At 51.9% G+C, this 14,321-nt stretch overlaps 1 protein-coding gene across 1 annotated transcript; it reads left to right on the top strand.

Moving 5' to 3' along the window:
• The first annotated feature begins 12,215 nt into the window (after positions 1-12,215).
• On the top strand, positions 12,216-12,605 carry KCNE1 (potassium voltage-gated channel subfamily E regulatory subunit 1). Its single transcript, XM_047876552.1, has one exon. The coding sequence runs from the start codon at positions 12,216-12,218 to the stop codon at positions 12,603-12,605; it is 390 nt and encodes a 129-aa protein (XP_047732508.1).
• The last annotated feature ends 1,716 nt before the right edge of the window (positions 12,606-14,321 follow it).

Genomic DNA, 14,321 nt, shown 5'->3' with positions numbered 1-14,321 from the left:
TTGCCTCACAGCTGTGTTTCTCACTGAGAAATGAGAGTTTCCCGTGGGATGGTAAAGCCATGGGGGAGAGGGGAGGACAGGCAAGAAGAAGGAGGGGTCACGGGGCAGGGCATGTCCTCAGGCTAATCCAGGGACATCTGGACGCCGACCGAAGGGCAGCCGGAGGGAACAGCAACGAACTGTCCACAGATCTTGGTCCACGGTCCATGAAACACCCCGGGTGGGTTACACTGAAGATCAGTCCCTTCGGAGGGCAGAGCCTTTCCCTCCCCAGAGCAAGGTTAGAAACAGACGCATGACATCCACATTGCAAATTAAGATACGAGATTTCCCTAAAAAAAAGAATGAAACGAATGAGTGGCCGGAGCTCTGACTTCCGATGCCACCTGCATCGAGGAGAGAACTCACAGAAGAGGAAGACAAAGCCACTCAGAAGACAAGGGGGCTACGTTTGCCACCCCTTTCCCAAGACCCAGTTCCCAACGAAGGGACCAAGAAGAGCACAGAAGGTGGGGGAGCCAGAGAGAGAAAGAGGAGAGAGGGAGAAATGACCCAAGGGCTTGATGGGCTGTAGCTCTATTGTTATGATTATTTTAAGTTCAGTCGCACCTGCTCCTTGGGCAAAGGTGAGACTAAGAGGGCGAAAGAGGGAAGAGAAAGAGAAAAGAAGAAACCATTTCAAGTCACAGAGTGCCGTTTTTCTCGTCTGCAATCATAATGCATCATCAAAAATAAACGACAAAAATAGTATCGTCATGATCCAACAATCCATCACATGTGGTTCGCGGAGAACCAGGAAGAGAGGTATGAAGGCCACCACTCCCGTACGTATCACCTTTTGCAAACGCTGCCATACACAGTGTCTCCACAATAACGGGGTGACAGGCGGCAGGCATTGTCCCACCGTCCGGGGAGACAGTAACGTCACAGCTGGTGGGGGGCACGCCACGCACAGTTACCTGGCCCGTGAGTTGACACTGAAGGGGGTTCTACATAAATTTGGCAGATAAACATTTTTGCTTCGACCCATAACCCATTTCCCCCCTAGTGGAGTCCCTTTTTGGACAGGCGGGCAAAAAGAGACCACCTGCATACAGCCTGACCTCGAGCAGGGTGAACCTAGGGACTTTCCAGATACAGTGTATGTATTTTTTTCCCCTAAATATTAAAGAATAAAGAGTTATTGCCCCCCCCAAAAGGAAAACACAGAATAGTGTAAATAAGAAAATAGATCCCACATAAGCCCACCATTTACAGACAATATTGACATTGCGGTGTGTTTTTTCAGCCTTCAAATAACGCATAGCATCCTGTGTGTGCAATTTAGAGCCTCGTTACTTCTCATTTAACATTACGATCGAAGGATCCCTCGTGTTGTTACCAACTATTTGTAAACATTGCCTTGATGACCGCATGTAATATTCCGGTATGGAGAATCATACCCATAGGTGCCATCCTGAACCACTTTTTTTATTATTTTATTAAAAAAATTTTTGTTCATTGTTTACTTATTTCGAGAGAGAGAGAGACAGACAGATTGTAAGTCAGGGAGGGACAGAGAGAGAGGGAGACACAGAATCAGGAAGCAGGCTCCAGGCTCTGAGCTGTCAGCACAGGGCCCTGTGCAGGGCTCAAACTCACTAAGGGTGAGATCATGATCTGACCCGAAGTCCAGTGCTCAACTGACCGAGCCACCCAGGCGCCTCTTTAACCACTTTTTAAAAAAAAAAAAAAATTTTTTTAACATTTTTTCATTTTTGAGAGAGAGACAGGAGTGTGAGCAGGGAAGGGGCAGAGAGAGAGGGAGACACAGAATCTGAAGCAGGCTCCAGGCTCTGAGCTGTCAGCACTGAGCCCCACTGGGGCTTTAATTCACAGACCACGAGATCATGGCCTGGGCCGAAATCCCACTAACCGAATGAGCCACCCAGGCGCCCCATCTTTAACCACTTTTATATTTTGAGACCTTCAGATTCTAGTTACTGCAAGTAAAACTCAAAGAACCTTTCTATGCATAAAGCTTTTCTAAGCTTCATCCATTATCCCTCCCCACAGAACAGATTTCACACAGTACAATTACACATCGAGGCTAAGGACATTTTAGGGCTTTCCAGAGTGTCTGATGAGGGTTCGTAGTGGTGCCCCTGGAGCCTGGAGGTGCCTGCTTGGCCTTGGCCAGCTGAGCTGAGCCCTGGAGTGTCTGTCACATGGGGTGGACCCTTCCCCGAGCTTCCTCCCCGGGAGAGGACCGGGGCCAAGGCCTAAGAAGGAGAGGGAAAGAGGAAGACCAATTAGAGGGAGCGTCTTCTGGCTCTAGGTCAGGAACCTTCTTTCTCTGTTACCTGCCTGCAGACCTTGAGCCAGGACCTTACCCTACCCGCCCCCCCCCCCCCCCCCGCCCAGAGCTTTAGCAGGACTGGGACTAGCCCAGTCTCATTCCCGCCTCCCAAACTTGAGCAGCTGCTGGGAAGTTGCTGGCAGGTCACTCGGCGGGTGTGCGGTTTGCCCCACGTGGCCGATCCCACCTCCCCCAGGACTTTGGAGAGCGAGCGCCAAAGCGTGGGTGGCTCTGGCGACCGACTCCCGCGGGCGGGGACCGCACCTGTCTGCTCCACAGCTGCCCCTCCAGCTCGGGGCCGGACACCCCGTCAGTAGGTGCTCGATACATCTGCCTAAGAGATGCGCGGCCACAGCTGGGGTGCGGGATGCGGTGAAAAGGAGTCTGCGGGGCTTGGAGCGTCTTTAAGTTACTGTTTGGAGCTGTTGGAAGGGATGTGGCGCTGGGCCCAGGGTGGTGGCGGCGGTGGGGGTGGGGGTGGGCTGGGGGGGGGGGGAGGACTCCCGGAATGCCCTTCTCTTGGCCTTAGCCCCTTCTCGCCTGCCAACCTCAAACTCCTGCAGGAAGGTAGAGCTGGCTGGCCGGCTGGCAATTGTAGTAATAGCGACCTTCTGCCGGCGCTGAGCCCACCGGCGCCATCCAAGGGGATCGCAGGCTGCGGAGGGCCGAGGGGGCCGGGGTCTGGCCTGGGGTCGGCCGGGGGCCGGGGCGGGGACGCGCGGGCACGGGGCGGGGCGCCCGCCGGCTCCGGGAGGCCCCGCCCGCCAGCGCGGTGCACTTGGCCCCGGAGGGCGCCGCCTCGGGCTCGGCTGTCGGTGTCCTGCGCGCGGCCGGCGGACCCGCTGCTCACCCGGCCGCCTAGACGCGCCAGACCCGGTAAGTCCACTCTCCCGCCTCCCGGCTCCTCGCCCCGCGCGCCGGCGCCGCAATCGGGCGACCCGGACGGGGGCTCCAGGGCCCCGGTCTCAGCCGCAGGGCAGGAGGCGCCGCGACCCGCGTACTGCGGCGCGCGGCCCGCGCCCCCTCTCCGCTCTCGGCTCTGCCGGCTTCACTTAGAGGCGCACGCACAGAAAACGATCTCACCCGCCACAACGACCACACTTCCCCGTTTTTATTAAATCTCAGCCACTCTTGTAGAAAACTCGGCAAATGCCTAAAAGCATCCAAAGAGAACTAAAGCCGCCCAAGATCCCAGTCCCCACTCTTTCCAAGACCTCCATCCAGCTCGGGCAATACTGACATATACACCCAGCCTCGGAGGGAACGTTAGAATTTTTTTTGACCAGGAAGGGTCTTGGGCCTTGGCCTCTCCCTGGGGAAAAGGCATGGGGCAATCATTGTTGGTATCTGATCTTGATTGTAGTAATTGGGGAAAATGTGGAACTTCTGGAAACAAGCTGCCTGCGGTGGTGTCTTGGATCTATCGTCTGTTACATTGTCCCCACCTGGATTAAAAAAAAAAATTAATGTTTACTTATCTTGAGAGAGAGAGAGAGATTGTAAATTGGGGAGGGAGCGAGGGAGACAACAGAATCCCAAGCAGGCTCTAGGGTCTGAGCTGTCAGCACAGAGCCCGCCCGAAGCAGGGCTCGAACTCTCCAAGGGTGAGATCACGACCTGAGCTGAAGTTGGATGCTTAACTGACTGAGCCACCCAAGTGCCCCCTCCCACCTGGATTTTTTAAACTGCTATATGTAAGCTGTTTATTTCGAGTTCACATTTAGGTTAAGAAGGAGCTTCTGGTTCCATTAATGAAGGTTCTGGCCAGTAGCCACCAGGGCCATTTGTGTTCAGGCTGGTGGGGAACTTTGCTGTGGTCACACAATTGTTTAAATTCATATGTGCTGAGTTGCCAGAAAGCACCTTGACTCTGATCTGTGGGTATCTAAGGTGGTGGCAAAAAACCTGCTTTCTGTCATCTATTTCATATACTCGCCACAGGTGAGCTAAGGATGGGTCCAAGGAAGGCAATCTACCTTTCGAGAATGGCCCCGGGATGTCTCGCTTTTGACAGGTTCTTAGCAAGTGGATTGTTTTGAAAATAAAGTACATCGTGAGGACATCAGAGGGACTCAGTCTTCTCATCTTAAGTCTCTGAAGGTAGAGCTGGTGGCTCAGGGCTTTCTGGTAGTTGAGTGGAACATTTATTCATTCATGCATTCATGCATGCATGCCTGCGTCCTATGAATATTTATTCTGCTCCTACCATATGCCAGGTACTGTTCTAGTCCTTGAGATACATGCGGAAGATCACGCGCAATCGCCCTTGTCCAATGCGTAGGCTTTGGCGGAGAAGACAAACAACAAGCAATGGACATAATAAATAAGAAAATGATGTTGTATTAGCAGGTTTTAAGTATTATGGAAAAAAAGAGGAGGAAAACACGGTAAAGGGTTACCAGGAGTGGGGGGGGAAGGGATAAAAATTCTGCCACACTGTCAACAATTACTGACTGCCTTAAACCTTTTTAGGAGTAAGGCAGGTTGTAGACGTGTAGACATGTAGCTATGTTAGTAGTATAAATTTTAATATACAAAATAAATAATACTAATGATATAAATATAAATAAAAATAGCTTACATTGTATTATATAAAAACATACTGAGGGGCGCCTGGGTGGCGCAGTCGGTTAAGCGTCCGACTTCAGCCAGGTCACGATCTCGCGGTCCGTGAGTTCGAGCCCCGCGTCAGGCTCTGGGCTGATGGCTCAGAGCCTGGAGCCTGTTTCCGACTCTGTGTCTCCCTCTCTCTCTGCCCCCCCCCCGTTCATGCTCTGTCTCTCTCTGTCCCAAAAATAAATAAACGTTGAAAAAAAAAATTAAAAAAAAAAAACATACTGAAAAAAAGCATGCTGTATTGAAAGAGGTTTTCATTTGGCTACCCACCCAATTTCTTTCAAGAGTGTATTATTCCCTGTTGGTTATTTGCACTCGCAATCACATTGTGGTTGTAACGAACCTAATACTTTGCATTCGGATTTAATCCAGCAATCTCTTATTGAGCCATTCTGGGTGCTGGAGTGGGGACAAGGTGAGCAAGATAGTCTCTGACCTTCCTGAGCTTCTGGAAGGAAATGCCCAGACAAATGTACAAATTGCTACAATACCAATTAGCATATGAGTCATAGAGACAAGGCGCCATGTGGTTAAAGGAGGGGACATCTGAATGGGGTGTTGACACCCAGGTTGGCATAGGAGGAGGCATTTGGAGGGCCAGTAGAATTTTGACAAGCAAATATGGCGGTCACGGACCTCTTGCCGACAGAGCAGCAGAAGTTAGAGGTAGGAAAGTTGTGGGTTTGTTCCATATCTCACAGAATCCTGTGGTGTAGTCAGGGGAGATTCCATTGTGTCCAGTTTTCAGATAAGAATACTGAGGCCTCTGATTTTTTTTTTTTTTTAATTTGCTGAAGGTGATAATCCACCTGCCTTCCTTCTGACTTCAGCAGCCCTCCAGAGTCTGGGACTCCTACCGTCCATTCTCCACACCGAAATGCTCGTCCCTTTCCCCATATTATGTCGGGCTGGGTCCCTCTCACCAGCTCACTAGTTCATATTCCCATCCTGGAAGGGTCTGGGGGCCCCTGTTGGCTTCTTTTCTGCTCCCCTGAGATAATATATAAATATATCTCCGGAATTTGGAGACAGTGTTGAGATAAAGATGAAAATAATTGATAGTTGCTTCCAGGGAAAGCATGCTTGCGAGTTCTGGAATCAGTAAGATCATATGCATCAAAATTAGGTTAATCCATAATCAGTTTTACCCTCATTCTGCTTCCTGATACAAGTGAAGGCCAGTGAGGATTTCAAGACTGGATGCGCTTTGAGGAAATGCTGAAGGAATGCTGTTAAGACCATAGGAATGTTCTCCTTGCTCTACCCCCATAAGTAAAGGAAGGGCCCGGGGGAACCCTGTGTTTTATCTAGGACTGAGTCAGGGCTGGAACTCAGATCTTCGAGCTCTCACTCAGACACTCCCTACTCCCCCCAGCATCTATCCCTCTCAGCAAGTGTGGCTGGAGTCGGCCACAGAAGCCTTGGTTGCTCAGTAAACGCTTAAGAGAGAATGAAATGTGGCAATGCTAGGAAATCTGTTCTGAAAGCTTCCAGGCTGTGTTATCAGTGCAGCCGGGAGACATAGGCAGGACCTGTGAGGGAAATGCAAAAGGGGTGATATGCTCCAGGCCGGCGTGACGTCACTCACTGCCCCCTTCTCCTCTGGGTGCAGCTGGGAGTCTCCCAGGATCCCAGGCTCGTGGAGACCCAGGTGGTCTCTACTGGCAGCTTTCAGCTCAGCTCAGCTGCCCAGAACCCCGTATCCTGAGTGATTTCCAGCAGATCAGCAGCTCTGGGTCTAAACTTTGAAGAAGAAAAAAATGCACTAACCTTGATTGGGAGCGGTGTCCCTGCTGCATGAGGATGCTCAAACCCAGGCTGAGGCATACACTTCTAGAAACCCCCTCTTTCTGGGCCCAGGAAGGCCAATTCGAGAATGTCCAGCGTGGGGGCGCTTGGGAGGCTTAGTCGGTTAAGCATCCAACTGGTGATTTCAGCTCAGATCGTGAGTTCGAGCCTCATGTCTGACTCTGTGCTGACCGCACAGAACCTGCTTGGGATCCTCTCTCACTGCCCCTCACCCACTAGTGTGCTCTCTCTCTCTCTCTCTCTCTCTCTCTCTCAAAATAAATAAACTTAAAAAAATAAATAAAAAGAGAATGGGGGAGAATGTCCAGCATGGGCTGGGCATAAAACTGGCTGTGTTTGGAATTGGACCTCCCTGGTTCCTGCTGCTTCTGCCCCCTCCCCCAGCCCCCTTGACACCGTGCAAGCTACAAACAGCTGTGGTTCACCCCAGGAGGGGAGGGGGTGTCCTGATGGCATATTTAGGTCACGAGCCTGTCCTCATTTGGGTAGCCCTGGTTTTACCTGATAAAAGTGCCCAAGTCCTCAGCTCCTTTGACCTTAAATACAGAATCTCTCTGTTCTCTGCAAAGTCCTGAGAACTCCTGTTTCTGTACTAATAAAATGTGAGTTCAGGGCCACGAGATTAAATTTTAGATGCATTTTTGATAAGAGACGTGACCTTGGGCAGGTCAGTTGAACTCTATGGAGCCTAGTTCCCTGTGCGTTAAGATTGCTGGCTTAGTTCTTCAAATCCATTTGAGTCCAGTAACGTGAAACAGTGGCCACTGGGCAGTGCTTTGGCATGATAATAGAAGCGAACTTGGAGAATGGGACATAAACCCCCAGCTGACATGCAGATTGAGTTCATTTACACCATGCTGACTATGAAGAGGACATTGCCAAACTCATTTTGAGACTCATTACACAGAAGGCCGCGTGACCCAGCATGCAGGCCTTGGGGGCACCGAGGGCATTTCGCAAAAGCAATACATTAAATTACGTGTAAAGTAAGAAAAAGATTTCCCTTTAAAAATTCAGAGTCATTATTTGAAAGGCAGTTAATGAACTTGACTTTCCTGGCCTGGCACAAGGCTGCGACAGGCTCAGCGTAATTGAAGGTGCCAGTGTGAGTCAGGTGGGAGGCAGCTGGGGTAAACGGAAGGCTTGAGAATTTCTCTCTGCAACTTCTGTTCACATTACATCAGGGACATAGGAGACCAAAAAAAAAAAAAAAAGAAAAGAAAATTTAAAAACCAAACGGGATTTGAAAATTATTGTATGAAATCATGGTTTCTCTTCTTATAAAACTCTTCCTGGCACCTTGCAGTACAAATGATTGGTCAATTTCCTAAGGTCCCATAGCCCAGTGGGTCTCATGCTTGGCTACAAATTAGGGTCACCTAGGAAGTTTTTGAAAGCCCTGATGCCAGCAAGGAAGCACAAATAAGGACATCACAGTCTTTGGAGGGGGCGGGGGTGTCCATCAGTATTTTTTTTTTTAAAGCTCTCCAGGTGATTCCAATAGGTTACCAAGTGGGGGGGAGGGGGAGTCCCCAGACCACGGCATGAGCAGCACCTGTGAATTTGGAAATGCGAATTCTCAGGCTCCACCCCCACCCTTCTGGATTCAGAAACTCTGGGAGTGGAGCCCAGCACTCTGCGTTTTCAGGTGATTTTTTTTTTTAACATCTTTTAAATGTTTATTTTATTTTTGAGAGAGAGAGAGTGTGTGCACAAGTGGGGGAGGGACAGAGAGAGGAAGACAGAGGATCCAAAGAGGGCTGAGCTGTCAGCGCAGAGCCCGATGTGGGGCTCAAACTCACGAACCGTGAGATCGTGACCTGAGCCGAAGTCGGACACTCAACTGACTGAGCCACCCAGGCACCCCAAGAAGGTGATTCTTTTTTTTTTTTTTTTTAATTTTTTTTTTCAACGTTTATTTATTTTTGGGACAGAGAGAGACAGAGCATGAACGGGGGAGGGGCAGAGAGAGAGGGAGACACAGAATCGGAAGCAGGCTCCAGGCTCCGAGCCATCAGCCCAGAGCCCGACGCGGGGCTTGAACTCACGGACCGCGAGATTGTGACCTGGCTGAAGTCGGATGCTTAACCGACTGCGCCACCCAGGCGCCCCCCAAGAAGGTGATTCTAAAGCATGTTAAAGTTTGAGCACCCCTACTTTGGAGTAAGGCCTGGTGGGCTTTCCAAGCAGTTGTTTCTGTTGCTTTCTCCAGCCACGGAAAAGTCTGTCTGGTTTTAAGCAATGGGTCTTCTCCGTAATCCCACCCATATGAATTAGTTCCAAAAGTTGCTCTGAGGTTGACTTGCTGCGTGGAACTATGAGTTCTAAACCACTTAACTTCTGCTGGTTGTCTACCATGATTCCAATCTCGCGTGGTCGTGAAGCAGTAGGGATGCTCTAACAGTAATTAGCAGCGGGATTCCTTGCCAACTGTGGTCATTCCGTGTTTTTAGAAAAAAAAATTGCATCAGCTCAAGGCCTGTGTACCTTCCCGGGGCAGGGTTCTATGCATTCATAAGTGGTTTGAGGTCATTTAAAAGGAAAATGTTGGACATCTTGTTTGGAAATCTTAGCTGCCCAGAGCCTCTTGTCTTGAGTGATTTTCAGCAGACCAGCAGCTCTGGGTCTAAGCTTCGAAGAAAAAAAAAAAAATGTTACCAAATGATTCCTGTCTCCTGCCGTGGCTAGAATGGGGGGAAATGCTGGCTTGGGATAAGAATCAGAGGCTGGGAGTCTCTGGAGCCTGCTTACCCCCTCCCAGATCTCAGGGCACAGACTCAAAAGCCCCAGAGGTGTCAGGAGAGCCCATAAACACGTTTGCGCCTTATTCATGAGCGTCTTCTCCACAAAGTAAAGGGAGCCACCATGGTCGGCCATGGAAGAGCCAGACCTAAAACCCCCGACCTCCAAATCCCTGGGCTGCTATTTCTGAAAGAGCAGGAAAAAACCAAGGCACTCACACCCGGGACCCTGAGCGCACTCGGCTGTGTGCCCCTCTACTTACTGGGTTAGTGATCCCACAGCTGCAAATGTCAGTGATGTTTCTCCCTGGTCCCAAAGGGAAAAAGACGGAGCAGGCCTAAGGAACCTGGCCAGGGTCGTGTGGCCAGATAGCAGCAGGGCCAGAATCCAAACCCGGAGTGGAGGCGTAATTCCAACGTCTGATCACTTTCTCCTCTGGCACTCATGCTCCTTGAGCCCGTGGGACCAAAGGGACTTAGCTAACGGTCTGAAGGCAGCTCAGGGGCATTCGTTAATCAGATACGCAGGTTACGGTTGCGAAGAATCAGGGCCCACCTGTCAAGAGGTATTAAGAAGTTCATGGACAGCTCCCAAGCTGCTGTGTGCCAGGCACCAGGCCAGGAGGCTGCAGGGGACAAGGTGGGGGACAGAGATGGTGACCATGGGTCAATCAGCAGGGAGCACACAGCCTTCAAGGGCATGGCATGCATCAGAGAAGGTTGAGCTGGACTAAGAAGCATCACCAGGCATCACTTCGGAGCTTCATGGGCCAAGAAGGAGGATGCCTAGGCTGGATATGTCCAAAGAGGTGATGATGTGTACGGATGCTGAAAATGGAGTGTTTCGGCCCGAAGGTCAGAAGGAGCTCAGGGGGGCCTTTGAGCCGGAACGACAGGTTCTGGGGTGGGTACACGGCCACTCGGCTCACTGAGGCACGGAGCAGGAGGCGTGAGGGAGGTGGAGGGCCGTGGGGATGGCCGAGGGTAAATAAATCCCTGGCAGGTCGTTGGACACCCAGCTCTGGTGCCCAGAAGGGCAGCTGGGGTCATGGCCACACGGGTGAACCCGAAGGGGCAGGTGTAACCACACAGGGGGTGGGCAGAGTGAGAAGAAAGGAGGGCCAACTAAAGAATTCTGGGGCGCACCGACAGGCCAGGCATCGGTGGAGGGAGAGGGGCCTAGATGCCGCTAGGTGAGGCATCGTCCCCTAGGGCCGGGCTCAGAAGTTTTGAAATTAAGCCAATCCTAGGTTGACCAGTGTCCTAAGCAAGACGATATGTGATATCGCAGTCCCCCTCGTAGGTGGGAGAGGCGGAGCCCCCCACCCCCATCCCCTACCTTGTACATTGGAATTTCTCTTTCCACAGTGTTTCTGACCAGAAACCGTGTACGAATGAAACCCGTTCAGTTTACCAGTGACCGTAAGGTGCAGTGTCTGAACGTGTGAACCCCCGACAGAATCCCAGAGCTACTTGGCAAAAGCTTTCACAAGCCCCAGGCCTGTTACACGGGTTTGCGGGGATAGTGACATCCAGATGAAAATGATGGGGATACTGTCCCTTTCTGCGTGGCCGGTGCCAGTCACTCGGCAGAGGGCAGCGGGCAGGGAGGGGGCCCCCGAGAGGGGAGTTCTAGGTCAGGCTTTCCATCCACATGCTGTTCCATGCTGGAACAGACCACCCCTTGCCCGTTACCCTCCTAGGACGTCTGAGAGCACAGCAGTCTGACTAGCACGAACCACCAGGCGCCAGATACACGAAATGTGGGCTTTTTCCAGGTCCATAGGAGGACAAGGGTATTTGTTTGTTTCCCCTTTGCTTATGCAGTTAGAGGCCACAGCAGCATCCAGTTCTGGGGGAGCAGGCAGAGAAAAGAAGTAGGTGTGGGCCATGGGTACCGTGCAACCGTCGGAAGTAAAGGAGTGCAGACACGCCTCACCACCTGAGTGGCCATAAAGTCACGGTGGGGAGAGGAAGACGAAGGAGGGGCAGCTATGTACCCCAATAGCACGTCTGTATGTCTTCGCCTGGGCTGCCGTAACAAAATCCCACAGACGGGGGGCTGAAACTGCAGACACACATTTTCCCACAGCTTGGGAGGCTGTAAGTCCAAGGTCGAGGTTCCGGAAGGGTTTGGTTCCTTGTGTGAGCTCTCTTCCTAGCTTGTAGCCAGCTGCCTTCTCCCAGGGTCCTCACGTGGTTCGAGAGAGATTTCTCTCTCTTATTATAAGGCTATAGTCCTATCAGGTTAGGGCCCCACCCGTATGACCTCATTTAACCTTGATTACCTCCTGCAGACCCCGTCGCCTGGTGCAGTCACGGTTGGGGGTTAGGGCTTCCACACGTGAACTGGGAGACACAATTCGGTCCACAGCACATAACCTCAAATACACACACACTACGCAACGTGTAGAGTGGAGGAACCCCCCCGCCGGTGGTCGCCTCGGAGGGGGGTGGGGGTGGTGAGTGGAAATAAGACGGAATCAAGTGACCAACTGATCAAGCGAGAGAGGGGTGTGTGCAGATTCAAGGAGGCACATGCCATGGACTGAGGGGTACGTTGGGGCGCCCGTCCCCCCTGAGATTTCGAAAACCGCGCGCGCGTGTGTGGGTTCGGGCCGGCACACGCTTGCTGATTTCACACTGCGCTTTTCTCTTAGAAAGTTTTCTCGGGAAGTCGGAGCTCCCGCAGGGGAAACTCGAAGCCCAGCATGATTCTGTCCAACACCACGGCCACGACGCCCTTTCTGAACGCGCTGTGGCAGGGGACGGCTCACCAGGGCGGCAACACGTCAGGCCTGGCCCGCAGGTCGCCTGGCGGTGACGACAGCCAGCTGGAGGCACTCTATATCCTCATGGTGCTCGGCTTCTTTGGCTTCTTCACCCTGGGCATCATGCTGAGTTACATCCGCTCCAAGAAGCTGGAGCACTCCCACGACCCGTTCAACGTGTACATCGAGTCCGACACCTGGCAGGAGGAGGACAAGGCGTACCTCCAGGCCCGGGTTCTGGAGAGCTACAAGGCATGTTACGTCATTGAAAACCAGCTGGCCGTAGAGCGGCCCAACGCACACCTTCCCGAGATAAAACCTCTGTCATGACCCCGCAGTTGGCTAAACCTGGACAGATCCCATTTGATCTTTCTAATCATGTACCTTTTATATTCTTTATCGGAAGGATGTAATTGGGTTTTTTGTTTTTTTTTTGTTTTTTTTTTTTTTGCTGTTGTAAAGGGTGGATTCGTAACACCATTTCTCTAAAATCACATTCCTTCTGTAGGGGACCTCCAGCTATTCCCCAGTGCCTGACCCTGCCTTGTTAGTTTTAGCAGAATCCCTAAGATCATGGCCTCTGAGATACTTCCCAGACTCCCTTGCAGCGAGCAAGGTCACGGGATGAAGTTCTGGCCAGTAGAAGTGGGAGCGGTTCTAGAAAAGGAAGGGGTGTGTCGTCCACTCCCCTCCCCCTCTTCCCAGTGGCTGGGACGTGGAAGAGGTAGTGAACCAGCTTTGACTCTGTCCAGAAGGACACCATTGGGCGCCTGGGTGGCTCAGTCGGTTAAGCATCCAGCTTCAGCTCAGCTCACGATCTCACTGTTCGCTGGCTCAAGCCCCGCGTCGGGCTCTGTGCCGACAGCTCAGAGCCTTGAACCTGCTTCGGATACTGTGTCTCCCTCCCTCTCTGCTCCTCCCCTGCTCACTCTGTCTGTCTCTCTAAAATAAGCATTAAAAAAAAATTTTTTTTTTTTTAAAGAAAAGGACAGCATCCTCGCAGGTGACAGAGCAGTAAGAGTCTGGGTCGCTGGGCAACGTCACGGGGCAGTGTCTCTCTACCTTCCTGGTCACCCACCGCCAGCTCAGTCATTATAGGAAAGAGAAACTAACTCTGGCCTTCCTTGGGCCACTGCTATTTTGGTTCCTGTTAAAGTAACAGAGCCAATATCCTAACTAATATCCTATTTTATGGGGCTGAGACCAAAGGCGTAATATTCCCGTATTTGTCACAAGCTGGCCGCCTGCCCTTGTTAGGACAAAACCACTCTGCCCTTATCCTCTGCCTTCACCAGGGAGGCTCTGGCCTCCTCCTCCTTCCTCCTCCTGCATCTCCCTTACCCCACCCTTCACACATACCCCCCCCAAACACACACACACACACACACACTCACACCCACGGAGGCACACACGTACACACAGAGACGCTCTCCCCCTCCCCCAACGCGGACACTTCCTACTCTCCTATCCCCATCTCAGAGGAGCTCACGTCCTCCAGGACTGAGATGCCGGAGAAAAAATTTCCACTTCTGAATGTGTACCAAGGGGAAGGTGCTCAGTTATCACGGCCGGAGGGAGAGACACATCCGCCAACCCCAGAACCCAGGAGAAGGTGTGGGCTTGGGCAAGTGGCAGCACCTGGGGTCAAGGCGGCGGGGCCTTTTGAGGTTGAATTGTGTCCCCCCCTCAAAAGACGTGTTCAAATCCTAACCCTGGTACCTGTGAATGTGACCTGACTTGGAAACAGGGTCTTTGCAGATGCCACCAGGTTAAGATGAGGTCCCTGGGGTGGGCCGACATCCGATATGACTGATGTTCTTAGAAGATGTGGGCAATTAGGTCACGGCCACGTGGGGAGAAGCCTCGTCAAGACAGGCAGAGACTGAGTATCAGCGGGGAGCCAAGGAGTGCCGGGGATTGACGGCCAACACCAGACTGGGAGAGGCCAGGAGGGGCTCTCCCCTACTGGTTTCATGGAAGCTTGGCCCCACATGCACCATGATTTCAGACGTCTGGCCTCCAGACCTGTGGGACCAGGAGTTTGTT

The sequence above is a fragment of the Prionailurus viverrinus genome, chromosome C2, assembly GCF_022837055.1.
Source record: "Prionailurus viverrinus isolate Anna chromosome C2, UM_Priviv_1.0, whole genome shotgun sequence".
Taxonomy (NCBI): Eukaryota; Metazoa; Chordata; class Mammalia; order Carnivora; family Felidae; genus Prionailurus; species Prionailurus viverrinus.
The sequence above is the reverse complement of the archived record's forward strand: the minus strand, read 5'-3'. Positions and strand labels throughout refer to the sequence as shown.